We start from the raw sequence: 14598 nt of genomic DNA, 5'->3' as shown, positions 1-14598 counted from the left end.
TCTCAATATAGCTCCAGTGTTGAGAACCCAAACTCTTGATATAAATATTCATTCTATCCTTCCACATTTTGAAGTTATCTCTATTGAACTTAGGACCTTCCCTCTTCATCATTAAAGAAGGATCTTTTACCTCAAGCGGTTAATCTTATATCACCAAGGACCTGGCGTTGCTTTGATACCAATTGATGAATAATGATGAATAATAAATACCCTAATCGGTACTGAGAGGGGGGGGGGGGGGGAGGTGAATCAGTACATACAAAAATTTCTCAACCACTTATCAAGTTAAAACAATGCTAACCAGTTGTCTTCATCACTGAACTTAACCATGGCAATACCAGTTAAACACAGTAAGACTTCAAATAGCTAAACCAGTAAAATTGAATACTTAAAATAACATTCAACACTTGATAACTTCTTCACCAATATACTCATACATGTGTTGTATCAATAATACCATAACCATTAGCCTTGCATGCATATTCACCTAAACAAAGACTTCTCAACCATCACATGGAAAATGCACAACTCATGACACACAGATTTTTCACGTAAAAAACCCAAATGGGAAAAACCACGGTGGGGATGAATACCCACATACTTGTTTTGAACTCTTTTGAAGCTCGCTCTATTAGGAGCCTAGTCCGGTTAAAGACTTTACAATAAGGTTCTGTTAGGAACCGATTCTGTTAATGATCACCTAGTTAAGGGATGACTATATACCCTATTAAAGGTTGAAACCCTATTAAAGGTTACCTTGCTAGAGGATTTGAAGAACTCAATGATCTTGAGTCGCCTGGTTAGAGGATTTGCAATAAGCCTATTAAAGGTACCCAATAAAGATATTTTCCTATTGTTGAAATGGTTAGAAGACAACAAGTAAAGCTCTGATCTGATAACAACACTACATGCTAAGGCAGATCCTTTTTCAGCTCCTCTACTCTACAGTCACACTCTGCAATTTTCCACTCATTGGTCTCACAAGTATCTCATCACTCGGATACAAACACAACATTTTCCAACACAAACAATAACAACCATCATCAACCTTATAGACAAAAATTAGGTCGGTAGCATAAACCCTAAACCCTAAACATTTTAGGTTTACAATTACAAGCAGTCCAATCCTGACTGTTCAAACACTTTGCATAGAATGAAACAATCTCAAACAGATCACAAGTCATTCTGCATCGTCTATTCTTCACCCCATATGGAAATCAGTAACCCATCATGCTCTCTTCACATACCACTAAGAAGAATGTTCATTCCTGAGGTAGACATTTAATGCAATCGATCTTTTCATGCAAGATCCTCAAGGAAATCCTTCACATGCACAAAACTGACATGGCATCTCAATCACATCCTTATCTCTTATCTAACTCATCACAGAATGTCACCATTTGCATCGCATAAGCTAGATTGTCAAACCGGAAACCCTAGAGTTGAGACTACCAATCGGTAGTCACAATTAGTGAGACCCTAACATCAGTCCACTTCATCCCTTCATACCAGTTCTCCTACTTGAACATCAATGACAACTTCTTCCAGTCTTCATACTGGTTCACCTGCACTTATTGACATCAATGACAACATACATTATCATCATATTCCAACAAGAACATGATGGTGTCGGTGCATGTGTTAAGAGAGCTCTTTGCAAAGAGCAACTCAAATTCAAGGAAAAGGTGAAATTTAAAAATGCAAGTGCAATTGTGGATTGGTGTAGTGCAACTTTATCCACAGGATCAAGTCAAAACTCTACAATTAGACGTTTTTTATGGCTAGTTAAAGAGGAGAATATCCTTCCAAGATATGATTGTGATACAATCAATGGGTCATCTAGATGGCATTCATTTAAGAGTTCTAATTCTAACACTTGGACTATATGTACTAGAGAGCTTGCATGTTTTTGTCAATTTTGTGTTGCAGGTGAATGGGAAGAATGCGAGAATACTGAATGGGTCGAAGAACAACAACACAAAACCTTAACACCTAGTGAGACACAATATCAAGATGTTAGAAGAAATGAAGACCCAGATCATGCATTTGCATCAGAAGATTATGATCGTGTTTCAGACCTCATACAACCTGGTAATTTAATTCAATTTCTTGTTTATAACTTTAAATTATATATTTTTATGTATTGTCATATAATTCATGATTGTATTTGAACTATAAATTCTAACAAGTTTTATTTCTACATGTACTTAAATTTGTTTCCTAGGACATGTGTATGTTGTTGTTGCACCTGAGGATAATGATGAGCAGGTTGAGTATTGGCTAGCTAGATGTGTAGAACCTAAGAAAAATTTGATATGTGATCAAGCAGATGATGATGGTTTTCAATATCCAATTGGGTCTGTTGTGGTAGCTGGCCCATGGCTACGCAAATACTTAATAAGAAGGAATGGCTTACCAGCTTATGAAGACTACCAATCACAAAAGAAAATTATACACTATTCTCATTTGGTGGTGGCAACAAACATCAAATTGTGTGAACTCTTTTATATTTAATTATGATAATTATTTTTCTTTGTCCCTTTAATATTGTATTTGTCTACATTTGATACAATTTTGGTTTCATAACCAACATTGTATTAGTTATCTTCTTCTTAATTTTATTTTGTACACATTGAAATTGTGTTACAATCATTCTAATTTTTTATGATATATTTATTTTATCGTAATCTCTTCATAGATTAATTGTAAGTTCTTTATTTTATTATTATTTTAAGAATAGGTTATTGTAAATTGGGATAATTATTTTATTAAATTATAAACTGTTGCACTATAAGATGATCAATCACAGTGTTAAAATATAAAGTCATAAATAGATCATATATAATCACTAGAGGGCACCAAATCACAAAACAACATCACATATATAATCACTAGAGGGTGCCAAATCACATGACAAGACCTGATATCATAATAGAAATGAAATGACATAATCAAAAGTCCTATATATAATCACATAACAATTCCTGATGACATAATAACAAGTCCTGAAAATAAAATAACAAGGAAATGACATTAAAACAAGTCCAAATAACATAATGACAAGTCCCAGGATAACATAACAAGTGTCATCATAAAAAGTCCATAATACAATAACATGACATGATTTAAAATATAAAATCTAATAACTCTCATGCATCTCATCTGCAATCCTCTTCACTCCACGTGAAGGTGGCTGAGATGAATCATCTTGTTGCACGTGGTCCTGAGATGCACCATCTTGTGTGTGTCCAGTATCAGTGTCTCCACCCTCTTGTACATTATTAAAAGATTTTACATGAGAAGAAGATTTAACATGAGAGGAAGTTACTTGCATAATTCACTTATAAAGTAATTAAATACTAAAAATTTAAAATAAATTACCATACGACTGTGCTCTACAAGGCACCTTAGTGGTACGTGGAGGTCCACTATCATGAACAAGAAACGTGGTTGTAGTCAAGTCCTGTAAAAAAAACATTATACATCAATTTTGATAATCCCTATAAAAGCCAGGTACACAATATAAACAACTTAGAAATTATTTTTCTAATCATCACCACAAATGACAATGTCGATGGTTGCGTCTGGCTCAATCCCATAGCCATACCAATATTGGTAGTGGTATCAACTTGAAAAACATATATAAAGCATGAATCAAACTTGTATATATACTTTAATTATAAAGTATATATATAGACTACAATTTTATTGTAGAAAAGAATACATATAATGCAGGCAAAGTAACTGATGGGTGAAGGCATACGTGTGATGTACCATCAAAAAATCCAGAAGCCTACAATTGCAAAAAATAGCAAACATGAATCAGGGTTGTAAATAAATTAGTAAGTATATAAACACTTCAAATTAATGGATGAAAAACATACTAGTGGTATATGAGGCTGAGCCTCAGCGATCGACGGGTCACGTGAAGAACTACTCACCTCGGTGCTACACGAAGCACCCTACAAAATTGAAAAAATATATCATACACATCATTACATTAAGAATTTTATTGTTTATTTTAAATGTACATATCAATACAATGTATCTAGATGAAAGTGCATACCATAAATGGGGCATCAACATCTCTAGGTATCGAGGTAACATGATGTCGGTTCCTCAATGACATGGTATGATCCATCCTCTGTTCAGAAAAAATTGACTAATGTTATGGTTCATATATGTATATATAAGGAATTTAATATTGCACTACAAATTATATAAATAAAAATAAATTTGTACCTCTATAGGTTGATCATCGTCTGCCCACAGGAGATCAACATATGAAGAGATGACATCAGCATGTGCAGCCTCCTCGGCATCATCAGCATAATCAAAATCACCATCTCCTCTAGGGGCAACCTCACTTTGTGGACCCGTACATACATTCCCACAGCTCGTGCAAACATGTGCTAAGTTGGGGGCAGCCCTCACCTCGTGCAACTGTTGTACCAAATTTCCTGATAGGGCACTCAATGAACTAAGAGCAGAATCCACTGCTCAATGATGGGCAGGTGCTGGAACAACCGGTGTAGGAAGAGGAACCAAGGGATCATTACGCACATGGTTTCTAACTCTATCGCTCAATTTGGTCCCCAACCTATCCTGGGGCATGCCTCTCCTGACCCCTTGAAATGATCTAATATCAAAGTAATTGGGTTTTTTTCCCAATTCAAATTCGGCCCATAATTTTTTTTAAAAATACATGGGGACCTCATGATTGGAGTGTGGCAGAGAGTCAAAGACCATCTAGCACCGCTCCCAAAAGTGTCTAGCTATTCCTGGGTACGTAAACCATCGAATTGAGATCCGTGGCATCTTCAAATCTATCTCTTCACCCGTCTTAGGGTTCACAAAATATTGTTTCAAATCCATTTTTGTTATTTTTAATTCATTGACTTGTTAGTATGTTAGGCCATCAGCATAAAATGCACGCAATCCCTCCCTCTAGCTACGATAGCTCTCCAACTCGCTATCTAAAGCCTGTACCAGACTGTACAATCCCTTGCATACTATCTCCAAGGCGTAACAGCTACAGAGGTAGATGAGACTCACGTCTAATGGTATGGATATCAATAAATCAAAGAATCAATATTCCTCCCAATGGTTTGCCTCAACTGATTGGGTGGAGGTGGAGGTGGAGGTGGAGGTGGTGCTAGACCTAATAGCTCATCTATCTCAAACTCATCCATTATGTGAAAATAATCTGCATATATATACAAACATGAAAATTTACAATTACTATTTAATTTACATTTCACCTTCCAAAATAACTTATAATTAAATACAATTTACCAACTTAAATATAAAAAATGGAAACTCACATAGATCTATATTATTAATAGGTGGGTCTATTTTAATAATAAGCATCATTTAGGAAATATTATCCACTTAAATCAAAGTATAAGAAATATTCTACAAAATAAAACATCATAATGCCCATGCAACTCAAACAATACTTTTTAACATCTAAAGATGCATTAGTATAAGTTCCATCAAAATCATAAAAATAATCATGAGAGAGAGAGAATAGATAATGAATAAAATGACTCCACTGATTTAGATAATGAATAATCATCTCCTCTAGACTCCACTGAGGGCTCATTCTCAATTAAGATTTTTTTTTAGTTGTCATTTTGGGGCATAATGGTGCATTTGTATGTTTGTTATAGAGAGATGGATGATTACAATACCTACGATAGTTGTACTTTGGGACCCATAATAGTTGACCATCTTTTCAAAGAAGGTAACTTCCATGGAATTATAATTTAGTACCCTTGCAATATTTAACCATTATCTTCAATTAGGCTACCACTTTATATTTTCAACTTGATAGGAATCGATTCAACTACTCTCTTTTGGTTTTAACTAAATCCATTAAATTCATACAAGTTATATTTATGAACTTGTCAATACATGTACTGCTTTGTTGTGTTCTTTGCTAGAATCATGGGATGATTTAGTGATCACAACTAGTAGTACTACACTAATTTGAAGCTTGAATAAATAGTAGGTTCTCTACTCTTGGAGGAGTTAAAACAAAAAAAAACTCTATTTTTTTAAAGGATGCATTGGTTATTAGAGGAAGATAAAAGGATAAAGCAAAGAGAAAAAATAAGAAAAAGGACAAAGCTCCAAATCTAAAGTGAGATCTAAGTCTCTCAATAAATCCTATGTTAAGCTAAGTTATAATTATGTCAAGAAAATCCACATAAAAATGAATGCAAGAAAAATATTACAAGAATGAATTAAATGATGATTTAGATTCAAAAGATTATTAGGATGACAATAGTGATATAAATGTTATATATTTGGAATGCATATATGTGACGATATATGGATGATTAAATATAGAGATTCTTTCCACATGGCATTCTATTTCTCATTGAGGCATAATTTTACATTTAGTGTAATTTTTTTAAGTTCAAAAACATCTTTAGATGCACATTGCAACATTGGTAGAAGGTGGACTTTAGGAGTAGTTGAAATTTAGTATAATAATGTTATTTTAGAAACAATTGGGATACTTCACCAATAATGTCACTTTGATGACAAGTTGAGACTTTGACAACTTTTTATGACACTTGAACAACACTTAATGTTCAATAAGAGCTAACATTCAGTGGAAATGTATCACTTTGGTAGTCATTGGAATTTATGGACATACTACCTCTAGGTTGGAATTTAATATCTAGCATCTCAATGACTCAAATTTAGAAAAAATGTTTTCAACAACCATGTTTTCAAAGCAAAATAGGAATGGCTACAATTTTTTCTTTGCTGAGTAGTATAAATAATTGAAAGCATTGTGTCTTGGCAAGGATAGGGAGATCACTAGAATGATTGGTGATTCGTGGAATAATCTAAAAGAAGAAGAAAAATCCATGTTTTCAACAACCATGTTTTCAAAGCACAAAGTTTGGAAAGAAGAAAGTTTAGTAGTAGGATTGTTCCATATGTTATTAAAAATATAGGGACTTGTAAACTGAAATTGGATATGAGATGTTGACATTAGGAAGTCTAACATTGACTATGTATTTAGTCTATGTGGTGGTGCAATTAGTTGGATGAGTAGGTGACAGGTTGTGGTTTCTCTTTCCACTATTAAGTCAAAGTATTTGACATGTTATCATGTTTGTAAATATATAGTATATCTTTAGAGATTGGGCTAAGTTAGGAAGTAGTGAGGATTAATAGTGATAGTCAGAGTATTATCAATTTTAAGAACCCTATTTTTCACACACAAAAAAAAGCACATTCATATTCATTATCATTTTAAAGTTCAATTTAAACATAAATTAAACATCTAACTTTTACAAAAGAATCCTATAATTAAATACAACATTTAGAAATATAAATTTAAACATTCAAACTTTAACGCATGATTAAAATAGAGAGAGAGGGGGGGGGAGTAAGTAATTTGAGATACAACGAGTTAGAGAGATAATAGATAATGAGAGATAGAGAGTAGTTAATGATAGAGAGAGGGTAATGAAAGAGAAATAGTGTAACATGATAGAGAGAGAGGAGGGGTAATGTGCATGTGTGAGAGAGAGAGAGGGGGGGGGTAATGTGTGTGTGTGTGTGTGTGTGTGTGTGAGAGAGAGAGAGAGAGAGAGTAATGATAGAGAGGGTAACGTGTACATGTGTGTGTGTGTGTGTGTGTGTGTGTGAGAGAGAGAGAGAGAGAGAGAGAGAGAGAGAGAGAGAGAGTGTGTATGTAATGATGGAGAGGGTAACTTGTATGTGTGTGTGAGAGAGAGAAGGGGAGTTTATTATTGATTTTCATCTAGGATTTATTGTTTGTTAATTTTTTAGGGTTTGATGTTCGTTTATTTTCTATGGTTTATTGTTCGTTTTTTTCTATCTAGGGTTTATTGTTCATTTTTTTGTCCAAGTTTATTGTCTGTTTTTTGTGTCTAATGTTTATTGTTCGTTTACGTTTTTGTTTTTTGTTTTTTTCCTACGGTTTTAAGTTTTTACTATTTTTTAAGTTTATTATTCGTTTACATTTTCATGTTTTTTGCAATATTTAAAAACTAAAAACTATTTTAAACATGAAATTAAATAAAATAAAAAATGTTTTTCAAATTTTTAAAACACTAAAATTAAAAAATAACAATAAATTAACATTTTTTATGAAAAATAATTACAATAAATTAACTTTTTTTTATGAAAAATAATAAAAATAAATAAAAAAGAATATAAAAAACAAAACTACGTACCTAGAAGGAGGTAAAAAATGGTCTGGGGTCACCTTGGATGGAAAAAATGGGTACCCGTGCTCCTCTGAAACGTTTACCCATTTTTGAAATAGTGAAAATGATGGAAAACGGTTTAAATTAAATAAATAAATACATTCAAGACCCATTTTTGAAATAGTGAAAATGATGGAAAACGGTTTCAATTAAATAAATAAATACATTCAAAAAACTGGCGCACGTTTCTGAAAAACATGCACCCGTTTTTTAATGGCTCGGACGATAAGCGGGTGCCTGATTTGTGTTTCTAACGGGCTCTTTTCCCAACCCGCGGACTTCCGTAAGATTGAGACCCAACTTTGTGCATTTACCCCATACAGTTTGATAATTCCGTAAATCATGTAGTTCAGCTTCAGCTTAAAACTGTTGTCCACTATCATGCATCTCCTCTCATTGCATTCATAGTTTTCTTAGGAATAGTAGTTTTTTAGTCTAGTCTTTTTTTAGTTAACTAGACCTTGTTTCTTCCCAATAAAGCATGTAAACCGGTATAAGTTTTTTGTCCATGTTATTGAACTGTTAGCATGTTGTTGTTTGTTCTTTTTTAGTTAAGATATTCTGGCATTTCAAGCAAAGAATGCATGCCTTATTTTTTACGGTGAATGCTCTGTTTTAAGCGATTAAAATGAACTCTATTTTTAGAGGCCTTCTCTAAGCACGTGAACTTTATAAATGAGAGGCTGATTGTATTCTATGTACGCTGTAATAAAAAATAGGGCATCTCTGTTTTTTCCTAAATTCTGAGTATGACTGGTAAATTCTGTAACTTCATATTTGATCACTTTATGTTATTGCTGTTATTGCATTATTCTTTATCATTATTAGTTTGCTATCAGCTGGGCATTAGAAACAGGCGTTCGTTTGGAATCTGCAATTTCCAACTGCACTAGACAAAAGAGTTTTTATTGTAAGGACGTCCTAAATAATAGGAAAGGATATTACAAAAATCAATACGATAAAATAAAAATACAAAATATTTCAGATCGAAAGCTATAACAATTTATTAATAACGTTTACACGAACACATTGACCGTTACATAAAGAGAATTAATGTAACATTGGCCTGATGTACACTTACTGTTAGATAATGTTTTCTCCGTAGTTGCAGGCCAGCCGTCTGAGCATTATCCGTTAGATAATGTACATTGACCGTTAGATAATGTTTTATCCGTAGTTGCAGACCAGCCGACTGAGCATTGAGAAGGGCCTCAATGGTTGATTGATTCAGTCAACTAGAAGATTAAATTTTTGTTAGACAGTTTAACGATACTTTTAAATATCAAATATTTTAATCTTGAGGAAATCCAAGCTCAAATATCAATTAGCAAATAGTATAGTTTTTTAATAATTTTACATACATATTTATGAGTAGTATTGAATCATTTTTAAAAAAAAATAATTATCTTTTACATCAATAAACTATAAAATTAGTTGATGGAATTGTTATTTTAATATTTATAATTTCTATTTTGACTCGTAGATTGTTCTTTCCAAGATGTGAGTAATTGAAAATGTCTTCAAAACTAAACATTAAAATCATATCTGCTTCATATCTCCAGATGGCAATGCCCAGTCCACACATGAATAACTGAATGCCTAATTAGTATTTAGGCATATTGGTTTGTCACTTAAATAAAACAAAATAGTGGTCAGATTAGGATGATGTTAGGTGAGGTCCCAAAACGTGGGAAACTGTTCTGGAACCCTTAGTTCAAAACTCCTGACAAAGTTAAACATAAGGTCCAATATACAGAAATAAGAATAAATTGCTGGCTCTATCTTCCAGTGTTACACAAAGAGATTCATCAATGGCAGCCTGTCATGTGCTCCTTCCTTTGGCCTTCATTGTCTGTCTGCTCTGGCCAATCAATGTGTTTGGCCAGCAGCAACAGATCAACATTGCCTCAACTCTCAATACTTCCACACACTCAAAATGGGTTTCACCAAATGGGGAATTTGCATTTGGGTTTGATATTACAACTCCCACGCAATATTTGATTGGTGTGTGGTTTGACGACATAAATTTTCCAAAAAGTCTGGTTTGGACAGCCAACAGAGACAAACCGCTGGAAGAGGGTTCTACTCTGCAGCTCAATGTGACCGGCCTCCACGTCTTTGATTCCCAAGGGAGGTTACAGACCATATTTCCTTCCCTCACAGGAGTAGATGCTGCTGAAGTGAGAAAAAATGGTAACTTTGTGGTGCTAGACAAATCTAACAACACCATCTGGCAGAGCTTCGACCATCCTACAGATACTCTCTTGCCCGGCCAAACACTGAAGCGTGGATCTAAAATCTATTCCAGCGCTACCACTGCAACCTATTCAACGGGGAGATTCGTGTTGGCGTATCAGAATAATGGGGATTTGATCCTTTCACTGGCTGAGCGTTTGGGTGACAATTCGAGCGATTACTGGAAGTTAGCGATTGGTAATAATTCTACTGCCTTGAACATTTCTACGAATGGATACTTATGTTTTGTAGACAATTCTTCAAATGCTAGTATTACTCCATGTAATGTTAGCTCTAGAGAGGCGCAGAAACAGGCTGTTCGTAAAGTGAGCTTAGATGCCGATGGAATTTTGAGAGGGTATTTGTGGAGTAAGCCAGATGATGATGGCGATGAAGGTAATAATCCTACTCCTTCCTGGGTACCTGCATGGCAAGCCTTGGATGATCCTTGCCAAGTGAGTGGTCAGTGTGGATTCAACAGCATCTGTAATGTGACCCAGGATAAGTTACCGTCCTGTACATGCCCTCCAGGATTCTCTCTGGTTGATAAAAAAGACCCATTGAAGGGATGCCTTCAAAATTCTTACGATCAGATCTGCAGTGCCAATGCAAGCAGTGCTGTGATGATGGAGCTTGAAAGCGTGGATTGGCCAGGGAATGACTATGCAACAATTTTGTCTTTTAATGAAAGTGAGTGCAAGCAGGCGTGCCTGGATGATTGTATGTGCATAGTGGTCATCTATGAAATTGGAATTTGCCGGAAGAAAGCGAGCCCACTAAGGGATGGCCGCATAACATCTGCCAGCAAAGCTTTTGTCAAGGTATTATCCAAAGTCCTCCCTCCATCAACTGCTCCGTCAGAGTATGGAGATCAGAGGAAGGAGTCCAGTGAGAAGCTAATTAGTTCCATTGCATTTAGCCTGGTGGGTTGTCTTTCGGCTCTTATAGTAGTCATGTTGATAATATGGTTATTTGTCTGTCTTCCCAAGCTGAGAACTGTACAAGAAAAGGGTTCATTCGATGGGGGACTAAAATCATTTACATATCAAGAACTATACTTGGCAACAAAAGGATTTAAAGAAGAGCTGGGAAGAGGTGCCTTCGGAAAGGTGTATAAAGGGGAACTGTTGGACGGAAGAATGATTGCTGTGAAGAAGCTTGAGAAGCCCGTGAAGCGAGACAGCCGCGTTGATGGAGGAGCAGATGAAAAGGAGTTTAGAGCAGAGATGAATAGCATTGGAGCAACCCATCATAAAAATCTCGTTCAGCTGTATGGTTTTTGTGAGGAGGGTTACCACAGGCTTTTGGTGTACCAATACATGAGCAATGGGTCTCTAGACCAGGTTCTTTTCAAAAGTGGCATCTATCTTGACTGGAAGTTGCGTGTTCAAATCGCTCTTGGAATTGCAAGGGGACTCCTCTATTTGCACGAAGAGTGTATGAATCGTATACTCCACTGTGACATCAAGCCTCAGAACATACTTCTGGATGAAAATCTCAATGCAAAAATATCCGACTTTGGCATGGCTAAATTGATCAGGACAGAACAGACCCGCACATTTACTCAAGCGCGGGGGACCTTTGCTTACATAGCTCCTGAATGGTACAAGAATATGGCAATCACTGTGAAAGTTGACATTTATAGCTTTGGAGTGATGCTGCTAGAAATTATTTGTAGGAGGAAAATGGTGGATCTGGATGTCCTGGAGAATGAAATGGTTTTGTCTGATTGGGCTTATGACTGTTTGAAACGAGGAGGGCTGATAGAGTTGGTCCAGGAGCAGCTGTCCAGAGAGGAGTTGAGTGAGTTGGAAAGGATGGTGTTGGTGGGACTATGGTGTATTCAACAGGATCCCTGTTTTCGACCATCGACCAAAGCAGTTGTTCAGATGTTGGAAGGCACAATTGAGATTTGTGTGCCGCCGCTCCCTACTCCGCCATCTTCTCCTTCAACTGCTGCAAGTCACGCCTCTAATTCAACCGACCATATTTCTTTTATCAGATAGCTTTTATGAAGCCAATCCAATTTAAAATTATGCTGTCAATATGATATAGAAGCAATTCATCAAAATCCAACCTTTCAGAGTTGCATTTAGGTCAGTGAAATATTAGATTTTTCTTAATGTGGGTGTTTAGTGAAGACAATTTCAAGTGTATGTTTATTCAAATTGTTGTTGTATGTTGGACTTGCTTAGTGAAGGCAATTTTATGTTTACTCAAATTGTTGTAATATGTCAAATTTGTTTAGTGAAGACAACTTTTGATTTAAAGGTATCCTTACTATAATCAGACTTGTTTCCATCCAAAATGATTTCAACTTTAAAACATTGATTATTGATTAGAGATATGAAAGAATCTAGTTGATTGATTGTGCACATTATTATTTTGTTAAATTTAGTAAAACAATAATTTGCACAGGAGAATAATATATGGTACATTGATTTTAGGTAATTTAATCATATAATTTTTAGATAATTTAATCATATAATTTTTAGTGAGAAAATACTTTTAAGTTAAAAGAGAAGTATATAAACTTAATGGTTTCGGATAATCATTGGTCTCTTAAAATCAAAGGCAAGAGTGGTCTTGTATTCTCAACTAAATAGGGTAAGCTATAGTAGATCAATAAGATACTATTAGTTTCAACACTTAAAAATAGTTGTTATCTATCTATTAAACAAATGTTATAATAAAATTTTCAAGTACATTGTGATGAAAAGAACTACATAAATAGATTCAAATTTAAGAAAGGAATATAGTTGCTAAAAGAGAAAATATGTTTTTGATTAAGAAAAGTTTTGAAAGGACTCGCAACCTTTTACAACACACAAAACAACCAAATCAAAACCAATTTTGAAACAACACAATAGGGCAGCCAACAAAAAGAATAGTAGAGTTGGAACATATTAGAAAATGTCCAACTCAAAACCTAATTTTTGGAGCTATTTATCTAACAAATATTCTTTGTAAGACTCTTATTCCTATGTTGTACAAATTTCCAAGAAGTGTCATCATCAAAATTGGAAACCTTTTAACATGGGGGGAGGAAGATGTTTCAGAATGACAATGATCACCATGAGTTAAAGGTCAAGGAGGGGTTGTCATAGCTAGACTCGTGGTAACAAGAGTAATTTGGGACGCTGTCAAACAAGTATTAGGAACAACCATCTAAGCTTTGGGGAGGATTTTTAAGGACAACAAAATCAACTTCCAAACACTTGGGATCAATAAAGGAAAAGGAGTTTCAACCTATAAGAGTTGAAGGAAATGGAGAAGTCTTTGAAACACTAGAATCATCATTTAAATTAGCAGGATAAATAGTGAATGATCTTAAAGAGCATTCATCCACTAGGTTGAGAAAGATGGTTTATGAGAGCCATGAGGATAATCTAAAACCAATTATCTAGTAGAAAAATAAAACTCATACAATGAAAAGGGATTCCCTTATAGTCAATCAATTTCATCCAAGGAAAAACATTTACCTTTAAAAAAATCTCACCAAGTAAAGATTTAGAGAGATCAATATCCACTAAAATTTGAGTTTAGGAAATATAAAATATATTAGAAGTTGCCAAGTCCACCTTTAGGAAATGGCCTATAACATTGCCTATTACCACATAGGAAGATTTGCACCAAAATTGTAAGGGGGGATAAGAAAATCTCACCAAAATCTAGGAGAAACATTAGCAGTCTCCTTTAGAGAGTTGAAATAGGAGGTCCAAGGAAGAATCAAAACAGAATGTGAATCTCAACCCAATATGAAAGAGCAAAAATAGCCTCACAATCATTAAATGAATCAAAACAAACAATAAAGAACCCTCTAGTACTAGGGTAGATCTCCCACTTACCCTCCAGAAAGGGCATCTAGTTATTTGAAATTCATTGATGTAGGTCAAGAAGTAACAACCTTAGGTAGATAAGTCTACATTTGAGTCTTTGAAAAGAAACACACATTATCAATAGTTTCATATATCCCAAAGCTAGCTCTTCGGTAGGAGAGGCATAATGGAGTGACACACATTTCTTATTGTACGTAGAAAAATAGGGAAAAGCATCAAAAGCATAAGTATTAGGTAACCACGAACCTAATTGCTAATGAAATCCA

The 14598-nt window shown here is 34.7% G+C and overlaps 1 protein-coding gene across 1 annotated transcript; it reads left to right on the top strand.

Annotated features, from left to right (window-relative positions):
• The first annotated feature begins 10069 nt into the window (after positions 1 to 10069).
• LOC131050337 (G-type lectin S-receptor-like serine/threonine-protein kinase LECRK3) lies at positions 10070 to 12499 on the top strand. Its single transcript, XM_057984504.2, has one exon. It carries the CDS (start codon positions 10070 to 10072, stop codon positions 12497 to 12499), a length of 2430 nt encoding a protein of 809 aa, XP_057840487.2.
• The last annotated feature ends 2099 nt before the right edge of the window (positions 12500 to 14598 follow it).

The sequence above is a fragment of the Cryptomeria japonica genome, chromosome 3 (assembly GCF_030272615.1).
Source record: "Cryptomeria japonica chromosome 3, Sugi_1.0, whole genome shotgun sequence".
NCBI lineage: Eukaryota > Viridiplantae > Streptophyta > Pinopsida > Cupressales > Cupressaceae > Cryptomeria > Cryptomeria japonica.
Note: the sequence above shows the minus strand (reverse complement) of the source record. Positions and strands in the feature narration are given on the sequence as shown.